This window comes from Chamaea fasciata, unplaced genomic scaffold (genome assembly GCF_029207755.1).
Source record: "Chamaea fasciata isolate MVZ Bird 193981 ecotype frontalis unplaced genomic scaffold, bChaFas1.0.hap1 SCAF_6, whole genome shotgun sequence".
Classification (NCBI taxonomy): Eukaryota; Metazoa; Chordata; class Aves; order Passeriformes; family Sylviidae; genus Chamaea; species Chamaea fasciata.
This window is the reverse complement of record NW_027094091.1, coordinates 10,849,036-10,866,748: the sequence shown is the minus strand read 5'-3', so window position 1 is coordinate 10,866,748 and position 17,713 is coordinate 10,849,036. Positions and strand designations below refer to the sequence as shown.

General features: G+C 38.6%; 1 protein-coding gene across 1 annotated transcript in view; it reads left to right on the top strand.

The window, feature by feature from the left end:
* SORCS2 (sortilin related VPS10 domain containing receptor 2) overlaps window positions 1–17,713 on the top strand; it is a 229,772-nt gene that overhangs the window by 139,357 nt on the left and 72,702 nt on the right. Inside the window, exons 5-7 of the mRNA XM_066184899.1 lie at window positions 1,716–1,834; window positions 5,031–5,120; window positions 14,856–15,035. Of these exons, the coding sequence (XP_066040996.1) occupies window positions 1,716–1,834; window positions 5,031–5,120; window positions 14,856–15,035 (389 nt within the window). The remainder of the gene's footprint in view (window positions 1–1,715; window positions 1,835–5,030; window positions 5,121–14,855; window positions 15,036–17,713) is intronic.

Here is a 17,713-nt window from a genome sequence, read left to right as displayed (position 1 = left end):
AAAGTGAGTCATAAAGAATGCACAGTTTGACTTGCCCTGTTCCCATAGATTTTCTTCATTTTCAGCCCTATTAAAAAATCAAAGTTACCATGTTAAAAGCTGGATGAAAAAAAGTCTAACTCTTTTAGCAATGAGATTTATGGGACATGATGACAGCTCCATCAGCTGCTTTCTTTAGAGACAATGTAAGATGATTCTTCAGGATCTGAATGCAAAGGGATTTTTTATTGGTGGAGGATTTTCAGTGGGTTTTGTTTTTGTTTGGTTGGTTTTGGTTTAGGGCGGCCTTTTTGGAGAGGAGTGTTGTTGATTGCTCTTAAGTTTTTTGGTTTTGGGGTTTTTTTTTTTGATGGTGTGGGGTTATTTTATTTTATTTAACAGAAACAGCAGAGAAAGAAAAACTCTCATGAAATACCTCCTGTCTAGATTCTCAACAAACTGACTTTATGCAGTTATGGTCAATACAAGCAAAACCACTGATTTTAGTGGAAACAGCATCTTTGCAGTAGCCATATGACAAAGAACTGTAATTTTTTTGCTGTGAACTGTGAACACCTGCAAGACTTTGGATGATCCATTGCTGCACCAAATGTCCTTGTGGCGACGATTTGGACATAAACAGGAGAACTTGGATTGACTCTAACTGCCTCTTACACAGATCCAGATTTTAAAACAAATAATTGCATCCAGTATACTGGTTTGTCCTTCTCTAATAAAAAGTCATTAAACGTGGGATGCATCCCTCCTCACACTGCAAAAGCAGAGGAGGACATGGGGATACATTATTTGCTCTCTCACACTGCACTTGGAGCATGGGTAGCATTACTGATCTGGGCACGAGATTGTGTAAATAACATTTTCTTCACTGTGCTTGGGCAAGTCACTCAACTACTTTGTGCTCAGAAGCTTGTGACAAAGGGTGAGCTGTACAAGAGCTTAGGGAAGGTCTTGAAGAGTCCCAGGGAAGGTCTTTAAATCAGAGCTGGTATAAGATAGTGATTGTTGGCTCTGCTCTCTCTGATAAGAGCAGATTGTATCAAAGATGCAGTGGTGCTGTTCTAAGAGCCCAGGGAGAGAAGATAGTCCTTGCTAACTGGAGAGGAAGAGAAAGGCCATAGCCTCCTCTGATTATAAACCAGTCTAGGCTTTTTCAGCAAGGTATTAACTCTGAAGATAGAAATCCTGCCCCAACAGACCAGTTCCAAGAGTGTGCTAATACTGTGTCTGAACATTCTTACAGAGCTTTGAAAATAGGCTTTAAAATTCTGCATGCTGTCTATTAAATGGAGCCTGATTCTTTTCTCATTCATCACAATTTTATACTGGGGTTGATCTATTGATTTCAGTTATGTTGTGTCAGGCTGCCATTTCTCCAAGTGAATAATTCAGCTCTGTGCATAGGTAAAGTGAGAAAAGAGGCTCCTTCTATTATCCCCACCTATGAATGGCTCATTCATCTAGCCCCTAATCTCTCTGGACCAGCAAAATTTGGATAATAACAGGCTGCCTCCGGGGAACTATGTGAACTGTAAGCAGTTAATACATTCTCAGTACGTTGGAGATTGAAAAAGTCTTATATGAGAGTTTGATATAATAATTCTACAACTAACTCACCTGGCAAAGGCAGCCTTTTTCCTACATGAATAGAATTTAATACTGCTTGCTTCTTTTTCCCTTGATAGCCCTGTCATATGTTTCTGTCTCTCTTCCCTCAGGTTATCGCTACATCACATGCCAGATTCAAAATTGTTCTGATAAGACAATGACAGTCCCATTTGCTGGCAGTACTGATCGGGATTCTCTGACTGTGCAGGATGACTACATATTTCTTCAGGTACTGCCATTTTTGGGAGAGGCAGCTCATTTTCAAATTCAAAAATAAAGTTCTAAACAGTGCAGCAATACTGTAAGGAGCAGGGAAGAATTAGTGAATGATGATTTATGATTTTTACATGGAAAAAAAGCATTCCTGTATCAGTCCAAACGAAAAGGAATTTTTTTTGAAAAGGCATCTTTAGTTTGTGCAACCAGTTGCCCTTTAACTACATCAAGATTTTCAAGTGGACTGTGTTACTTTTTATAAATACTTTTGTGTATTAGGGAAAATACAAACCTTGTGCTCCTGTGATTCTGTGATTCTTCTGGATCCTTCCCAGGACAAAATACAAAAATGTTCCCTGAGAAAAGCATCCAAGGACAACCACTGACAAAGTAGTTGCACAGCTTCTTCATAAGGATTCTCCTCTGAAGAGGTTTTGCCAGAAAAGAACTGCTAACATGGCTGTGCTTAGGAAGCAAAAGGGTCAAATGGCCATAGCTGGGGAGCTTGGAGCAAATTAGCATGGACTCATAGAATGATTTGGTTTGGAAAAGACCCTTAAAATTGCGTCCAGACATAAACCCAGCACTGCCAAGTCCATCACTAAACCATGTCCCTGAGCGCCACATCTACAGCTCATGGTGGTCCAAATTACATTGGGGTAATTTCATTCCCAAACTACAAGACCTGCCTGCAGAAATATGGGCTGGAACTTTGTCAGCCATATGGCACCAGTACAGCTCAGGCACACTTGTAAGTATTGTTTTATGTGCTTGGCACTGGTTGTGGTTTGAATCTATCAGAGCTGCAAACCTCTCAAGGAGCAGTTATATCCTTTTTGTTTTCTTAGATTTTACTAGGGAAGTTGCTTGTGCTTTCCTTAGTGCTCGGCTATCATTTTTCCCTTACTTTGATGAGATTTGTTTGCTGCAAAGGTATCTATTTATTGACTTTTGCAGGAAAGCTATTCTGTGGCAATGGATATGCCTCCCCACCAGTGCCTGAGTGTGCATCAGATTGGCTCCTTTCCAACATTCCCCCCTTGAGCTTGTTTCTTCCACAAGGAACTGTAAACTAGTAGGGTCACAAAGGATCTGTTCTCCTCTTGTTTGGCATAGGGGTTTCAAGGACCCGCATGACTTAGAAGAATCAACACTAAAAAACAAACATGAAACCCAACCAAACAAAAAAAAACCACCTGAAAACCTACACACCAAGAAAAAGAAAAGGAAAATAAAAACAAAAACAAAACAAAAACCCAAACAAGCAAACCAAAAACAAACCAGAAACTAAACCCCAACCAATGGCATTAGGAAAGAACTTTTGGACTAAGATAGGCATTCTTCAAATCAGAGCACTCATGGCACTCATTTTGCTCAAAGCTGTTGTCACCTGTGGCTCCCTCTAGGCACAGTCTAAAATCCATATCGTGGTGTGTAGATGCTGAGAACTGCTTCTCACCATGCAAACTTCCAGGCTGCTGTGCTCAGCAAAACACTGGCTTCTTCCTCATCAAGCATTTTGCTTTGCTGGATGTCATGTACAACTGCACCCTGAGCTGTTATTCCCTTTCATGGCAGACGTGAGCAGACACAAAATGGAAGTGCAAGGTAGAAGTGTACACATAAGTAATAGACAGTTGCTACTCAATGATGCCTTTGGTAATTTGGACTCTGTAGATCTGAGACATGTCAGAGCCAGTAGATGAGATGTTCATGCGTTCCCCATAAAGGGGTAACATCTCTAGATGTTTTCTTTTGGACTTTAGTGCAGTAAACCACAGTATGTAATGTTTATCTTAGAGCTTAATTGGTTTGCAGTTAGTCTTATCAGTATTACAGTAGGATAGAAGGTGGCTCTGGGATCCTATAGTCACATCTGAAGCACAGCCACTCCAGAGGTGTGAGGCAGGACAGCATTTACCTGTTCCAGTGAAACCTTTCCAGTGAAACCTAACAACAGCTGGACATCTGAGAAACAGCAAACTTTTGAAACCATGTGGAAATGCTTCTATCACTACACTAAAGTATAGTTATAGAAGTTATAATCAGACCAGAGACTCCTCATGATATCACAGCAATGCCTGTCAGAAAGAGGATGGGACAGAATCCTCTGTGCAAAAAGAGGGAAGAGTTTGAGACTGTCTCCCTGCCCCCAGCATTGTACATATTCCCTGCAGATGTGAATCTGTGTTGCAGGTCTGCACCGCTACTCCTGGCCCAAATCTATTTTGGAGATTTTTACCATCTTAGAGGAAGATCTCAGACACATTTTGTTAGTATGTCTATATCCACCAAGGCCAGAAACTTTCTAAAACTCATTTTTTTCCCAGTTTGCACTGACAGTCAGACAGTTTCAGAGGTGGTTTTAGTAGGAGGATTAAAGTTTCAATGCTGTTCTTAAGCACAGACCAGCCTTTAATACCAGTGAGGCTTGACATGCCTAGGTGCTTCAACTCCAATTTTCCTTTGCCTTGCATCATCTCCAGTCATTTAAAATGAATGATGTTAAAACATGCATTTAAAAAAAGCCCGTGAACAGATGGGTAAGACTGCCATTTAGCACTAGTTAAACAAATGATGAGGTTTTTGGTTTGATCCATCACCATTTAACAAATCACATTCCTAAAAGCATCACATTCTTTATACCACAAAAAATGTCTACAATATTAAATACTTTGTTACCTCTAAAACATTCAGACAGGTGGACCTGCTGTCATACATCAGCTTTATTTTTACCAAGCCAAATCAGGTTTTCATGTTTCAGGATAGGCTGTCTTTCAAATCAGGTTCCCTTTTTAAAGACAAAAATTTAGGAGAAAAATAGCTGGATTAGGATAGGTTTTTAAATGGATTTCCTAAGTCAAAGAAAGAAGATGAGTCTCAATGTAGAAAAAAAAAGTGAAATATTACCAAAGGGTAACTTTTATTTACTGATATCATCTGGTGGTACTCAAAGCTTAGTTGGAATTATGCCAGTTTATATACCAACACAATGGTGTTACATTTCTGATTAGAAAATCCAGGAGAGATTGCGAGTTGACTATTTTCACTGGTGTTTATTTGGAATATTCCTTTTGGCATTTTGGAACATTGCATTAAAAGTCATGACTACGTATTTCAGTTACAGGTTAAAAGCAAAAGAGTTTCCATCTCAGGTTCGTTAGATTTTAACATAAGCTGTCATAGAGTTCTGTTTCTCCTTTGTACAGACAACATCAGCAAATCGGACCAAGTATTATGTGTCTTACCGTCGAAATGGCTTTGTACAGATGAAGTTGCCAAAATACGCATTGCCAAAAGTAAGTGTGCATGTTTTTCTTTCTCTTTTTGCATTTGTCGTCTTCTCTTTCTACCTAAACTAGTTTCATTCTGCTCTTTTTCAAACCTCATAATTCTGAGTTCACAATTTCTCCTTGTAAGGATTTTTGAATCCTTATATTTATTTTGAATACTTCTGTTATTTTCATTCCATAAATGTAGTACTCATAAACCATAGAGGGGAATAATGTAGAGCAGAATGTTTGTCATCAGTTACTGCAACAGTTTTTGAGCTTTGCTTCCATGAGGCAGTGCTGTACACCCAATGGCAACGGAATGATATAGAGCAAGTGTTCTTTCAAGAATCAATTACATTTTAATTCCACATGGTGTTTTCTGGTATAAGCATGAATACTAATATAAGAGAATTTTGCTACTTGGTGGTGCTCTATTTCATTAAAGAATCCCAGTATGGACTTTGTTTGCTCAATGAAATTGCAAGACTTGATGAGAAGTTTCTTCAGTCGTCCATATGATAAGGGTTTCTATATTTCCATAGTACATCAGCAATTAAGCACAGAAATTTAAGTGTGGTCTAACTGATGCAGTTAATTTTTTTGTGCTGCACACAGTGTATTTCCTAACTTTACAGTTAGAAGAAAAATAACTTGGAAGTTTGAAAGATCCAGATGGATAAAACCCTCAAGTAACCAGCTCTGTCCTCACAGTTTACCCCGCTCCCAGCAGGAGGCTGATCTGGAGGTCTTGTTTTCTTTACATGCCTTCATTTGCACTGGTTTAATTCATTGCTCATCTAATGGAGGACATTAAAGTACAATTTATTTCTTTTTGCTTTTATTGTTATGAAGCAAACATGTTAATCTCAGGGTTTTTTCATCTTTTTTCTTTTTTAATGTCAGTATAAATAGTGATCTGGAGGCTTCTCATTTTAAATGTGGAACATATTACCAGAATCTTAGATCAAATCTTCAGGTATTAGTTGAACAAGAATCTGAAACTTGGATATGTTTCTAGTTGCACCACAAAAATATCTGTCTCTCTATCTCTCTATCTTGTCAAGAAATGTATAGTCAAAGAAAGGTATATAGACCAACCCTTCCACAAAATTATTTCCGTATTTTTCAGGCCTTCAAGGCAGCCTTTATTCTTTCTTGGGGGAAATCGTAGTCAGGAAAACAGCAGGAGAATATCCAGCTTTTGAATGTCAAAATATGCCAAACATGGACACCTCAAGGGAATGCAGCCTGTTGAACCCTGCCCTGGGACACAAATAAGCAATTAAGGAGCAAGGCAGGGAAGCAGAGTGTAAACAAGGAGCTTCTGACACATTCATAAAGTGTCAGTCACAATTCCCTGGTATTTCTGTCATATGAAGTCGGGATTGTTTGAAATAGTGCTGCATGCTCAATTCTTTGCCTTGGAAAATATGGCTTTTGTTTCTTTTCTTTTTTTTCTTTTTCTTTTTTTTTTTTTTTTTTTTTCCTTTTACTAAGTGGATTACCGCAGGCCTTATTGAGTAAATGAATTAGAAGTTGTTTCATTTTGGGTAGAGTCTATAGCTACCTAGGAACAGTTTGACTATGCCATTTTGAAAGGGGTGTTTTTGTGCTCTTCCTAGTTCAGGCAATACCCAACATAAGGAATGAAATAAATATTGTCTCTTCAGGATTTTGACAATGCTTTCTGGAGAAGTTTCTTTAGTATCTGCACAAAATAGAGTTGAAAATTTCATAGCTTTAAAACATTAGAATAGTGGAAGGATTTTAACCTTTTCTGAGAAGGTTACAGGGTTTTTAAAAAGAGATTTGGTGCCTTCACATTACAACAGAAATTTCACATACTGAACTAAATAAGAGCACAGCTCTGAAATTTTTCACAGTGCTATATTTCAGTGGGAATCATCCAAGTGCAGTAGAATTGGATCATAGAACTTTGCAAAGACACAGAATGTCAGCAAAGACACGGGCACATTTAAAGTACATTTAGAACATGTGACTGTGGAGTTGATTCTTTTATGGTGATAGGAGATAAACAGAATGGATGAATTTACAAAGGAATTTTTTAAAGATTGATTAAAACAAATAACTTTTGGAAGATTTGAGTTTCAGAGAGTTTAAAATATTAGATTTTGCCTAACCAGGAGATGAACTAACCAGGCTATATTTCATTTTTCTCACAAGCATGGAATGAGGTGTTAAAAATATCTCTTTCCAAGTGGTCTCTAGACAGAATTTTTGAGCAGTGATTGTATACAGGGAAGGAAAACTGTAGCGAAGTCAGAAGATGCTATAGACTGGTCAAGGATGTGTCTAACAACGTCAGGAGAGCTGTGCCAAAATGCAGTCTCTAGCCTATGGGGTCAGGGCTGGGTTCTTCACATGTTACTTATTCTTTTGCTGCATAGATTCCTTTCATGATGATTTTGCACATAGAGATAGAACGAGCATTTTCAGACTGAATAGTTAGAAAATATTTTCAATGTCTCGTTTTCCTTTCAGTATGAAAAGGTTGGAAATCTGCAAAGAAGTTGTTCTCAATTTTTTTTATATTGTTTGCATTTGCATTTGTGTTTGTATTTGCTCAAATGCATCCCCAAAGAGAAACCTAGAAAAGAATAGTGTCTCTTTGGATATATCTACAGTCCTCCTTACATGTGAATGAAAGGCTGCTAAAAGCAGCTTCCAGCCAAGCTCTACCTCTGTTTAAGTTTCTGGGCTCCAGCTCCACAGTGCTGCTGAGATCACCTTTTTGTAACACATCATAGCTCTGTGTGTACAGACAGCAGAGCCATTGGGGGCCATCAGGATTCAGATGATTTTTTAACCTTTTTTCTGTGCTGTTGGGAGATTTTTTTCTTTTCTTTTTTAAACACTGTGTTTGATACTGACATTGCATGGAATCCCACAGCTGTCTCCTGCATTTGACAAGTGCTGGCTGCTGCCAGGAAGGGTAGTAGCAAAGGCTGGTGAGACCATATCAAAGGCTGCTTGTATGCTCCCCAAAAGAGAAGAGGAATTTTCAAACTGTTGTTTTCAAAATTGAACTGGTTTTTATATATTTTACCAAGATTGCTTTTTCTGTGCTGCTAAAACTAGATGAGAAGTTAGGAACTCCTAGGAAGCAAATACCAAAATCAAGCCAAGAGCAGCAGCCAAGAGCTGTATTTGTGTGTCAGCTTGGCTGGTTAGGCATCCAGGAGTGTCCCAGGAGATCCAGAAATCCCCCTTGGACTGTTTCAAGCCTGGAGCAGAGGTTCAGCTGCCACTGCTGGGAGGGCCAGTCTGCCCAGGGGCACAGGCTGAAGTCCCATCCAGACTGTCAGCACACTTGTATTGCACAAATATTCCTGCTGCTCTCATTGCCCTTGCCTTGAGAATTGCAATTTGGGGAGGGAGAGAGGGAGGAGTACATTGGGTCTGGTCCTTTTTCAGGTATTTGAGTCATGCTCTGATGTGGGTAACAGTAAAACTGGGAACTAGTTCATTCCGAGAGTTCAAGCAAAAGAAAATTGTTAACAAAATTTTTGACCAAGCCAAAGAAACTGCTACAAATTATGGCCATTTTAATATTGCAATTGGAATAATTTATGTATTCTGAATCCTCTTCCCATCTCTCTTAAATCAATTCCATTGATAATGATCTCCTTTTAAGAACTGATACACGACATTGATTGATTCTGCATTCATTCATGCCTCCTACGAAATCTTAATGATGCAAGAGCTCCGTTGTCTGTTGTATCCTGCTGCAATTCGGAAAGTTCAGTTCTGAAAAGATATGGTGTGGAAAAAGTTTCTTTCATCTTTTTCAATCTCTGTATGTATTTTCAATCTTGTGAAATAGGCAATAATGTAAAATTTTTCAGGTAACCAAGTTAAATAGAAGTATAGGGGAAGCGCAAACAAAAACAAAAGAAGAAAAACATCCTATTGCCTTAGAAGTAGGTTGAAGTCTGTACTTTATTCATGTTAATATGAATCTCCTATAGATGCCTTTTATCAGATCCATGTATTCTTTTTCTTTGATTATCACCCAGTCACCTCAAAGCATGCCCACCCCTTCTTTGCCCCAGTCTGAATATATAGCACTGTTTTACCCATAGACTTCTGAAATTGTCTGTATCATTCAATAAGAGATATAAGGTGATCCTTAAATGGGCCTATCCATTAACAGCAGAAATGGTAGAAGATTCCTGCAGCCCTTTTGTGTGATGTTATGTAAGGATTTGGCTGCCTGATGGTTGGCTCGCAAACTGCTGAGTCTATGTCATCTCATTTAGCAAAGCTCTTAGTCTCCCAATAATTTTTGTTCCACTTGGGAAGCCCCTTCACTGCCTCTGCCACTCGCCAGCCGGGGAGGCTTTGGCTGAGGTTATTCCCCTGTACCAGGCAGAAGAGCAGTTTTCAGCTGCAGCTCCGTTCTTTTGAAAGTCCGCTGGAATGGCTGTTGAGCAAAGAAAAAAGTAGAAATGCAGGTGGCAGTGGCATTTGATGCAGGGGAAATATTCCTTTCCCAGGCAGTGTCACCAGGGCAGCCAGTGAACCTGAGCTATAGCAGCTGTCTGACTTGCTGCTTGTACAAATCTATCTGAGGAGGATTCAAGGAACTGTTCTTTTCTTCACTGTGCAACTTATTGATTTCTCTCCATGAACTTTTTTACTCGGCCAGGCAAGGAAGATTAGGAGGATTATCTCTGGGATATGTGCCATCCAGTTACCTTGATTGTGCTTGAGAGATTACAAGGGTATAAATGTGGTACATCTGGAGGTCAAGACTGAGACTACAGAGCCTTGAGTGCTTACATCTGTTCCACCGATACATTTACTCCTCACCACTCTCTGTTTAATACATTGCTTATTTCATGTTAACATTTTGCTCAACCACAGCATTAAAAGATTGCAAAGGGGCAGAGTCCTGACATCTGACCAAAAATTTGAAAGATTTAAAACCTAGGAATTTTGAGGTTCTCTTTTATTTGCTTTATTGACTGAAGCACCACAGTCCTGCCTGTATATCATTATACAGGCCTACAGTATTTTCACTGAATGATACTTTCAATGTCATCAGCATTGTAGACAAAAGACACCGGTGGGCTGTACAGTCTTTGTCATCTTTTAGAGCCTTCTGTCTTCAGGCTGTAATTGTACTTGTGTCATAGAGTTTCTTATCACAGTTATTAATATGATAAACCGTACTGAGCATTTCTTGAATATAAAATTCTGTAAAGTTCTTGCAGACTTACAGACTGGTCAGTTACTGAATGCAGATGGATTTGACTGTATACAATGAAAACAACTCATTTCTCTTCCCTTCCTCCTTCAAACCTCTTTCCTTCTATCCACAACTCCCCCATATCCCAACTCTGTTTAATAGCTTTGGGCCTTTTGGACCAACTTTTGACTGGGTGTTCATTCAGTTTTGTGTGATAACTGACTTGACTACATTAAAAACAGGTAATTATGGAAAGACTGAACATGTTGGTATCTCTGTGTTAGAAGTTAAGAAATAATTCTTAAGCAGTGTTTTCAAGAGTAAATATTTGATTGTGTCTGTGTACTTGCTGGAACAGTTCTTGGATGCCTGTGCTCCAGGTCGTGCCTGAACATGCACAGTTCTTTCAATGCCCTCAGAATCATTTCTTTAACAGACTGTGTCTGTCCATGTGATATGGAGTTTCTTTGAAGTGGTGCTCATCTTTTGGCACAAGTTGGCCTTCTGTAAATGACTAATTTTTTTGGGTATAACTTTGAAACTGTCTTTGTGTTATTTATTTGTTAATTAAGTTTTCTGCTATTGATGTAGTACAAACATAGCAGCTTACAAGTCCCTGAGAGAGCAGGAGTAACATGACCTCTCACTGGATGCTTAACTTAATCATGCCAAATTTTATTATGAAGTCTTTGATCGGGTTTCGTTTAGCATTTTTTGTAGAAAAGTAATTCTGATTCAACAGATCTCCAACTGTCCTTAATTCTAATTCCATAGGCTGGTTCATTGCCATGGACCCATGAGTAGTTCCACAGATTTTTAGTGATAAATATACAGATTTCTCTGCTTTGTGTGGTGTAACATGTCCCAGTGATGATGGAAGGATGAAGGAAAAATTGTGACAAAGGAATTTGCAAAATACAGTGCACAAGAAGCACCTTAGTAAACAAAACAGAGAAATCTCATGGGGGCTTGGAGGTTTAAAAACAACAACAAAAAAGTTTTGGACAATGCGTCTCGTAGAACCTCAGAACTATGCGAAAGCTTACAAGCTAAGAAGAGGAGATAAAGGGAGAATACTGGTATTTGGGAATCAGAGTCTGTGGCTGTTACAAACTGACACTGGTGAGCTTTGCAAAAACAAAGAGAATGAGGGAAGTGAAAATGGCAAGAGCATGGATACTTGTGTGAGTAAGGGATAGAGCAGAGCAGGCATGGCAGACTTGAGAGGGCAAAAGTAAAGTAGTAGAGATAAGAGAAGGGATGCCCAGGGAGAAATGAGCGTACCACAGAGGAAACAGCATGGTTGCTATGGCAAATCTGGGAGAAGTTTCTGCCTTGGGACATCTGGAAGGGCATGAACTCTCATTTAAGCATGAAAGTGAAAAGATCTTAAATACTGAATGTGTATGAAAAGGCAGCCTGGAGATACCAAAAATGTGAATAGAGACAATAAGGAATTTTCCAAACCCTGGAGATCTCTAGCAACAGTTAAAGAAGGTCTTTAAAAAATAATTTGAATAAATTGTGTGTGAATAGCATAATTACAGAAAAATGAGATGATCAGTGGCACTTTGAGTAGCTTGCAGAATGTAAAGAGAGAGAAAACAGGAGGTCCAGCAAGAAGGCAATTGCTGTAGTCCAAGCGTGAAATCATAAAAGAATAAATGCTTTCCTTGTAGGATCTGCTGAGGCTACAGCCTAAAGTTGTATCTGTGTCCATGAATTAGATAAAGCAGTAAAAACGTGCATTCCCTCCACCAAGATTTTTTTTTTTCCTCAGACATCCTTTCTAGTTAACTCTTGGATGACAGACAGCAGGTTCTGTCTAGCAATATTTGCTGATATCCCTTCTCCATATGCTTCTTACCTCTTGAGCAGTGGGTAGCTGGATGAAGGAATGGACTTGGTACTCTGACAACCCATCCCCTGTATTTGCCAATCAATTTCTTCTTTTTAAATTCACCTTTCAGTACAGGAATAGTACAAGAGTGACATGACAATTTACCTTTCTTTTGACTAAATTTTCAGCAGTTTGTGTCATCCTGGATTTTGAAAGGTAAGTTGAAGAATTGGCCATGAAGTTTGCAGTTTTCCTCATATTGTCAATTACTTTTCCCAGAGGACTGTATCAGAAAGCACTGGGCAGGAAATGCTGCACAGGACTGTTGTAAGGTAGTATAACGGAAGGACTGCTTTGTTTCTTGAGGGAAAAGAAATCACTGTGAAAGGAAAATAGCTGTAAGGCTGAACTGAAAATCTGAAAGCGTAAATTCTGAAAGGAAGGAACAAAGTTCAAGGCAGTGCAAGGGTAATTTCACTTGCTAAGACCAGGATCTGTTAAGCTCTTGCCTCAGCAAAGTTGCCAGCCAGCAGCCTGAGTGGACAAACATCTTTATTAGTAAGAGCCGCTGCCAAGAGAAAAGTGAACTTGTATTTGCTGAGCAAACTTTTGCATCCAACCCCTCTTTCCCCCACCTGACCCCTACAGTCTGCCCAAAATTAATCTCCCTGTCCTTGTGCACTGCACGTTTTGGCTCTTTGCATGTTGCTTCTGATGGCTCAGCTGCTCCTACCCTGCCCTGGGTTGGGAGACCCAGAGCTGAGCCTGTCCCCAACTCTTACCTCTGCCACCAAGGGCCACCACTGCCACCTCACCAGGGAAAGCATTGAGTGGGAAAGCATTGGGGCATGGAAAGTGCCTTGCCCACATTCCCTGGAGTTTTGCACTTTCTGTGACACTGTATAAATATTTTATTGTAATAATGCAGATGATAATTTTGCGGAAAGCTCCTGGCATCATGGAGATTGAGAGTTTTCTAGAGGTTTTCACATTTAAAATATTGGGGTTTTATTCCTTTTGACTCTGCTTTGCTTCCATCCTTATTATCAGGTAATCATGGGAACTTTCCATGTGGTATAATGTAAGCTACCAAGCCTCATGTTGCCCTGGCTTAGGGCAGGAGATGAAACATTCTGTACATTAAAGAGGCTTTCAAAAGAAGCCATTGTAATCAGTTGCTGTGTTTTGCTGGCATTTCTGTCAGACTGTCTGCTTTGGAGTAAATTTTCAGTACAAAAAAAAAAAAAATATTCCTGGGATGCTCAACAAAAATCCACTTGACTTCAAAGTTCAGATGGAAGTTTGGAAGTTTTTGGAAACAACATTGACCTGTCATTGATAGGAAACTTCACTTAGATTCTTTTGTGTTGAGATGTGTCACATGTGCAAAAATACTTGAAATTTGACTGAACTATTAGTATTTAATGACCCTCCTCTGTTCATATAAAAAATCTTTCCACTGCATTATTTTACTTCTATGCACATCTTTTTCTAACCTGAGTGTCTCAGTCACTGTGCATGTTGCTTACAGTGTGACTGCCATGCTTTGCTGAGTACTCAGTGTTGCTCTACTATTCACACTTTCTTCAGCCTTAACTAGGATTCATATGAATTTGGTTTATTTGTCTCCTTGAGTTTTACAAAGTTTTTTTACTTAATTTTTTATAGCAAATTCATCCTAGATTTATATTCTCTGGTAGCTTTATTTAATATTGCCTTAGTACTCCATTGCCTTAGTACTTTTCCAGTAATAAGGTGACCAGAACTGAATACAGTATCCCAGTTAAGGACCTTGGTCATGAAGAGTTTACAAACTTTCAGTCTGTGTGACTTGATGTAATTTCTTACATAGCCCCAACATCTGCCTTTGTGCTGCCATATTGTGTTGCAAACTCATGTCCCTTTATTCTCTTTCCTAAGCTTAGTTCAGTGTTGCTACTTCCGATCTATTTCTTCTGCTTAATTTTAGTGTTAAATTATTTTCCCCAGCTGTGTTTTGTTTTGTTTTGGTTTGGTTTTTTTTGTGTCTGAGTCATTTGGAGTGAAGAAGCTGGGAAAACTGAAAGCAAGCTGTGGCAATATCCATGCCTGAAATTCTTGGGAAGTGAATGCAGAATGTTGACTCTCCTGTTATTACCGTTGAATATTTAGGTGGTTCTGTAGACACAGATAGACAAATTAATCTAATCTACTATAATGCACATGAGCTGTGTGCATGAGAACTACTAATTCCTATGTGAACTGCTGTACATTGTATCTGATCCTCTTTGTGTGATGCTATTTTTTTACCTAATTTTCATTTCTATATTACTGCAAGATTATTTTTTGACTAGCTTTGTTAATGTTGCTTCAGTCTTCCATTGACTCTTATCCAGATCTTGGAAAGTAAGTCTCTTGTTTTTTTCTTCCTTTCCCTATTTTTCCTTTCAAGAAGTCATTTCCTGCTAAAGTTAAAGCAGATTCCAGCTATTGCACATTCATGCCTTTTTTCTTCACTAAGGTGGTTTGCACTGCAGTCAGAAGGCAGTGAGGAGCCACCTTGGAGCAGTGGGATACAGCATGCTGATTAGTATTATGTTAGGAGATTATTGTTTTTAAACATTCAGATGTTTCCCCTCCCCCCAGTATTAAACTCTCCTGACCAACTTACTGTTAACAATAGAAATTATGTTAAAAATTATTCATTATCTACCTTATTTTCTTATAGGATTTACAGATAATCAGTACAGATGAAAACCAGGTGTTTGTGGCTGTACAGGAGTGGTACCAGACAGACACATACAACCTGTACCAGTCTGACCCTCAAGGTGTTTACTACTCCATCTTGCTGGAGAATGTCCGGAGCACGAAGCAGCCAGAAGAGAATGTCCTGATAGATATTCTGGAGGTAGATCTTTATATTTTCCATTTTGTGGAATCTTTGTGGAAGGGTTTTTTGGGTTTTTTTTTGATTATGAGTATAATTAATTTTAAATTAATGTCTTTTCACAGTTATATTTTAGTGAAGTAAAAAGTCTAGGATTTCTGTCTTATTTGTAGCACATTGTTACTCTTTACATGTTTCCCTGTTGCCCTACTAACGTGGTATGTACTCTAACTAGATTCTTGGAATGGGGTTCTATAGATGTGCAAATTCAAAACTTGCTAATTTTTTTTAAGATATTGAAAAGTGAATCTGGCAGCAGAATTCATTATTGAAGTAAGAAGCTATGGAGCTGTCTATGCTCAGCTTTTTTCTTGTTGGTGACTCAGTGGTGCATTTCCAGACTTGAGAGCAGGACATCTTTTAGCCAGTAGGGTTTTAAGCAGTAATCCTGCAAGCCTTGTGCTAGGTTGTGTCAGCTCTGAAAGGCTAGGAGCCAACAAAATTAGATATTGGACGGCAAATCCACTTGCTTTCAGTATGTGTCTTGTGCCAACAGCATTTTCTGTGAGACAAACTCGGCTGTAAACAAATTGATCTTCTATTTTAGCATCAGTGCGCTTGGCAAAATAAAAGACTATCGTTTTGGAAGAGTATCACAGACTCTTATCAGTTCCATTCCTGTGTAGGGAATGGAATTTCAGTGTAATGAATTTCAGTGTAATAAGATGTACATTTGCTCTGGTTCTGTTCTTTCTAGCCATTATCAGAACATTATAATAGTGCAGCTTTGGTCTGACTCAGTTTGTCCCGTTACACTGTAATTTGCCTGGTGTTAATAAAAAAAACAAAAAGCAAAAAACACCCAAAACTTTAAAGACGCACCAGACTTCTTTGGCAAAGGTTTACAGTAATTCTGGATACAAGGCACACACTGATGAAATTGTTAAATGACTGTAATTAGACTCTTCTTGGTGGGGGAAAATAACAGTGTTTTCTTCCTCCTTATCTCCTGCATCTTTCTTTAACTTTTTCTTTCTAAATGGCCCTAGTAAAACAAAAAGGTCTCTCATTACCAGTGATTATTTTCTAGGCCCTACCTTTTTAGAAATGAGGCTTCCTAATGAGTGAAGCTATACATTGTGTGTAGCCACGTTCCCACAGGGTGATTTATTGACAGCTTTAGTTTGCAGCATTTTACTCCTGGTCACCCCTGTGACCAAGCAAAGCTAAAAGGTAGTCAGGTGCAATCTGTACTCCTTGCATCACCTGTAGCATGTAATTTTAGATAAGTTATACAGAGATGTTACCCCTGGCTATCCTTTTGTCTACAAGAATTATTAACTTAATTGAGTTACACTGGTTGTTTCATAATTTCCCAATGTTACCAAGGGCATATTAGATAATGTAATCGTAGTTTATTGTGTGCTGGATCAGTTGTAGGGTTACATTTAGAAGGAAATGTACACATGACAAGGACAATACACATGGAGCCATACAATTCAATTTTTAAGGCTATTTTTGAAACTGAGTTGCTTTATAGGAGAGCACTGATGGCTTCTAGATAGCTTGCATGATAAATAATTAGTGCTCATCTTGTTTACTAGAATGGAATCAAGTGCTCGTAATGTGTCGGTTGTTTACTCAATATAAAATTGCTAATAAATAAAACACATATTGCACCCCTTGAGGATGGGATTATGTTTGTCTAATCTGGGTTTGCTTTTTTGGGCTTTTTATTGCAAGTACCCCACCTTGGGAAGGGGAACCTTCAGGACAGCACAGAGACAGTCCTCATGATGGAAAATTTCTCTTTCTGCCAGTATATAATTTTCCCTTCAAAATTTGTACTGTTCATCTTTGTTATCTTATGCTGACTCCACTTCATATTTTACTTGTACATCTGCTATAAAAATTTTAATAGGTGTCTGCCTGTCTGTATTCATTTTCTTTTATATGATTTATCTTTTTTTGCACCGTATTTCTTCTCATGTTGCACATGTAGTTGTTTAAAGAAGAGAAGGAAAAAAAAGGTTAAGAACTAAATGGCTGTCCAAAAGGAGCATGCCCTTGAATTATGTGACTGAATACAAGGAGTATGTCCTTGAAATTGTATCAAGTGCTGCCAGTGTGAAGGAGTCACAAATTTGACATAGGTATATGTTTGCAGAATGGGGATGCTAATGTAATACCTCTACATTGATTCCTGCTGTGACTCCTTATGTAGATAAGAGCTACATAAATTGCCGTACACTTTTTTCATGCCTTTTTTCCCCAAACAACAAATTATATATATTTAAATTTTAGTCACAAACATATGTTGCATACCAGTAATTTCTACATTTCAGTAACTGCTGCTAATAAACACTGTGGGACTATCTGAGCTGTACTTCTTGCTACCAACTAAACAGAATATTGTTGGGATGGCATATCAGAAATGTAACAAGGGGCAAATAATAAGTCACTGCAGAAAATCACAGAAAGTAATTTGGTAAGGTACAAAGTGCTTTTTCAAGAGTACTGGGGAACAACTATGCCCTGAACTGTTAAGGAAAACAGGTACTCTGAGAACTAAGCTCGAAGTTGAAAAAAATCAATGGAAAGATGCTTTGAATTTCCTCATGTTCAGCTGTCTTGAGTGGCTCCTGGAAGGTTCATCAGAGTAACTGAGCACTGCACAATGTTGAAATGTCTTCTTTTCC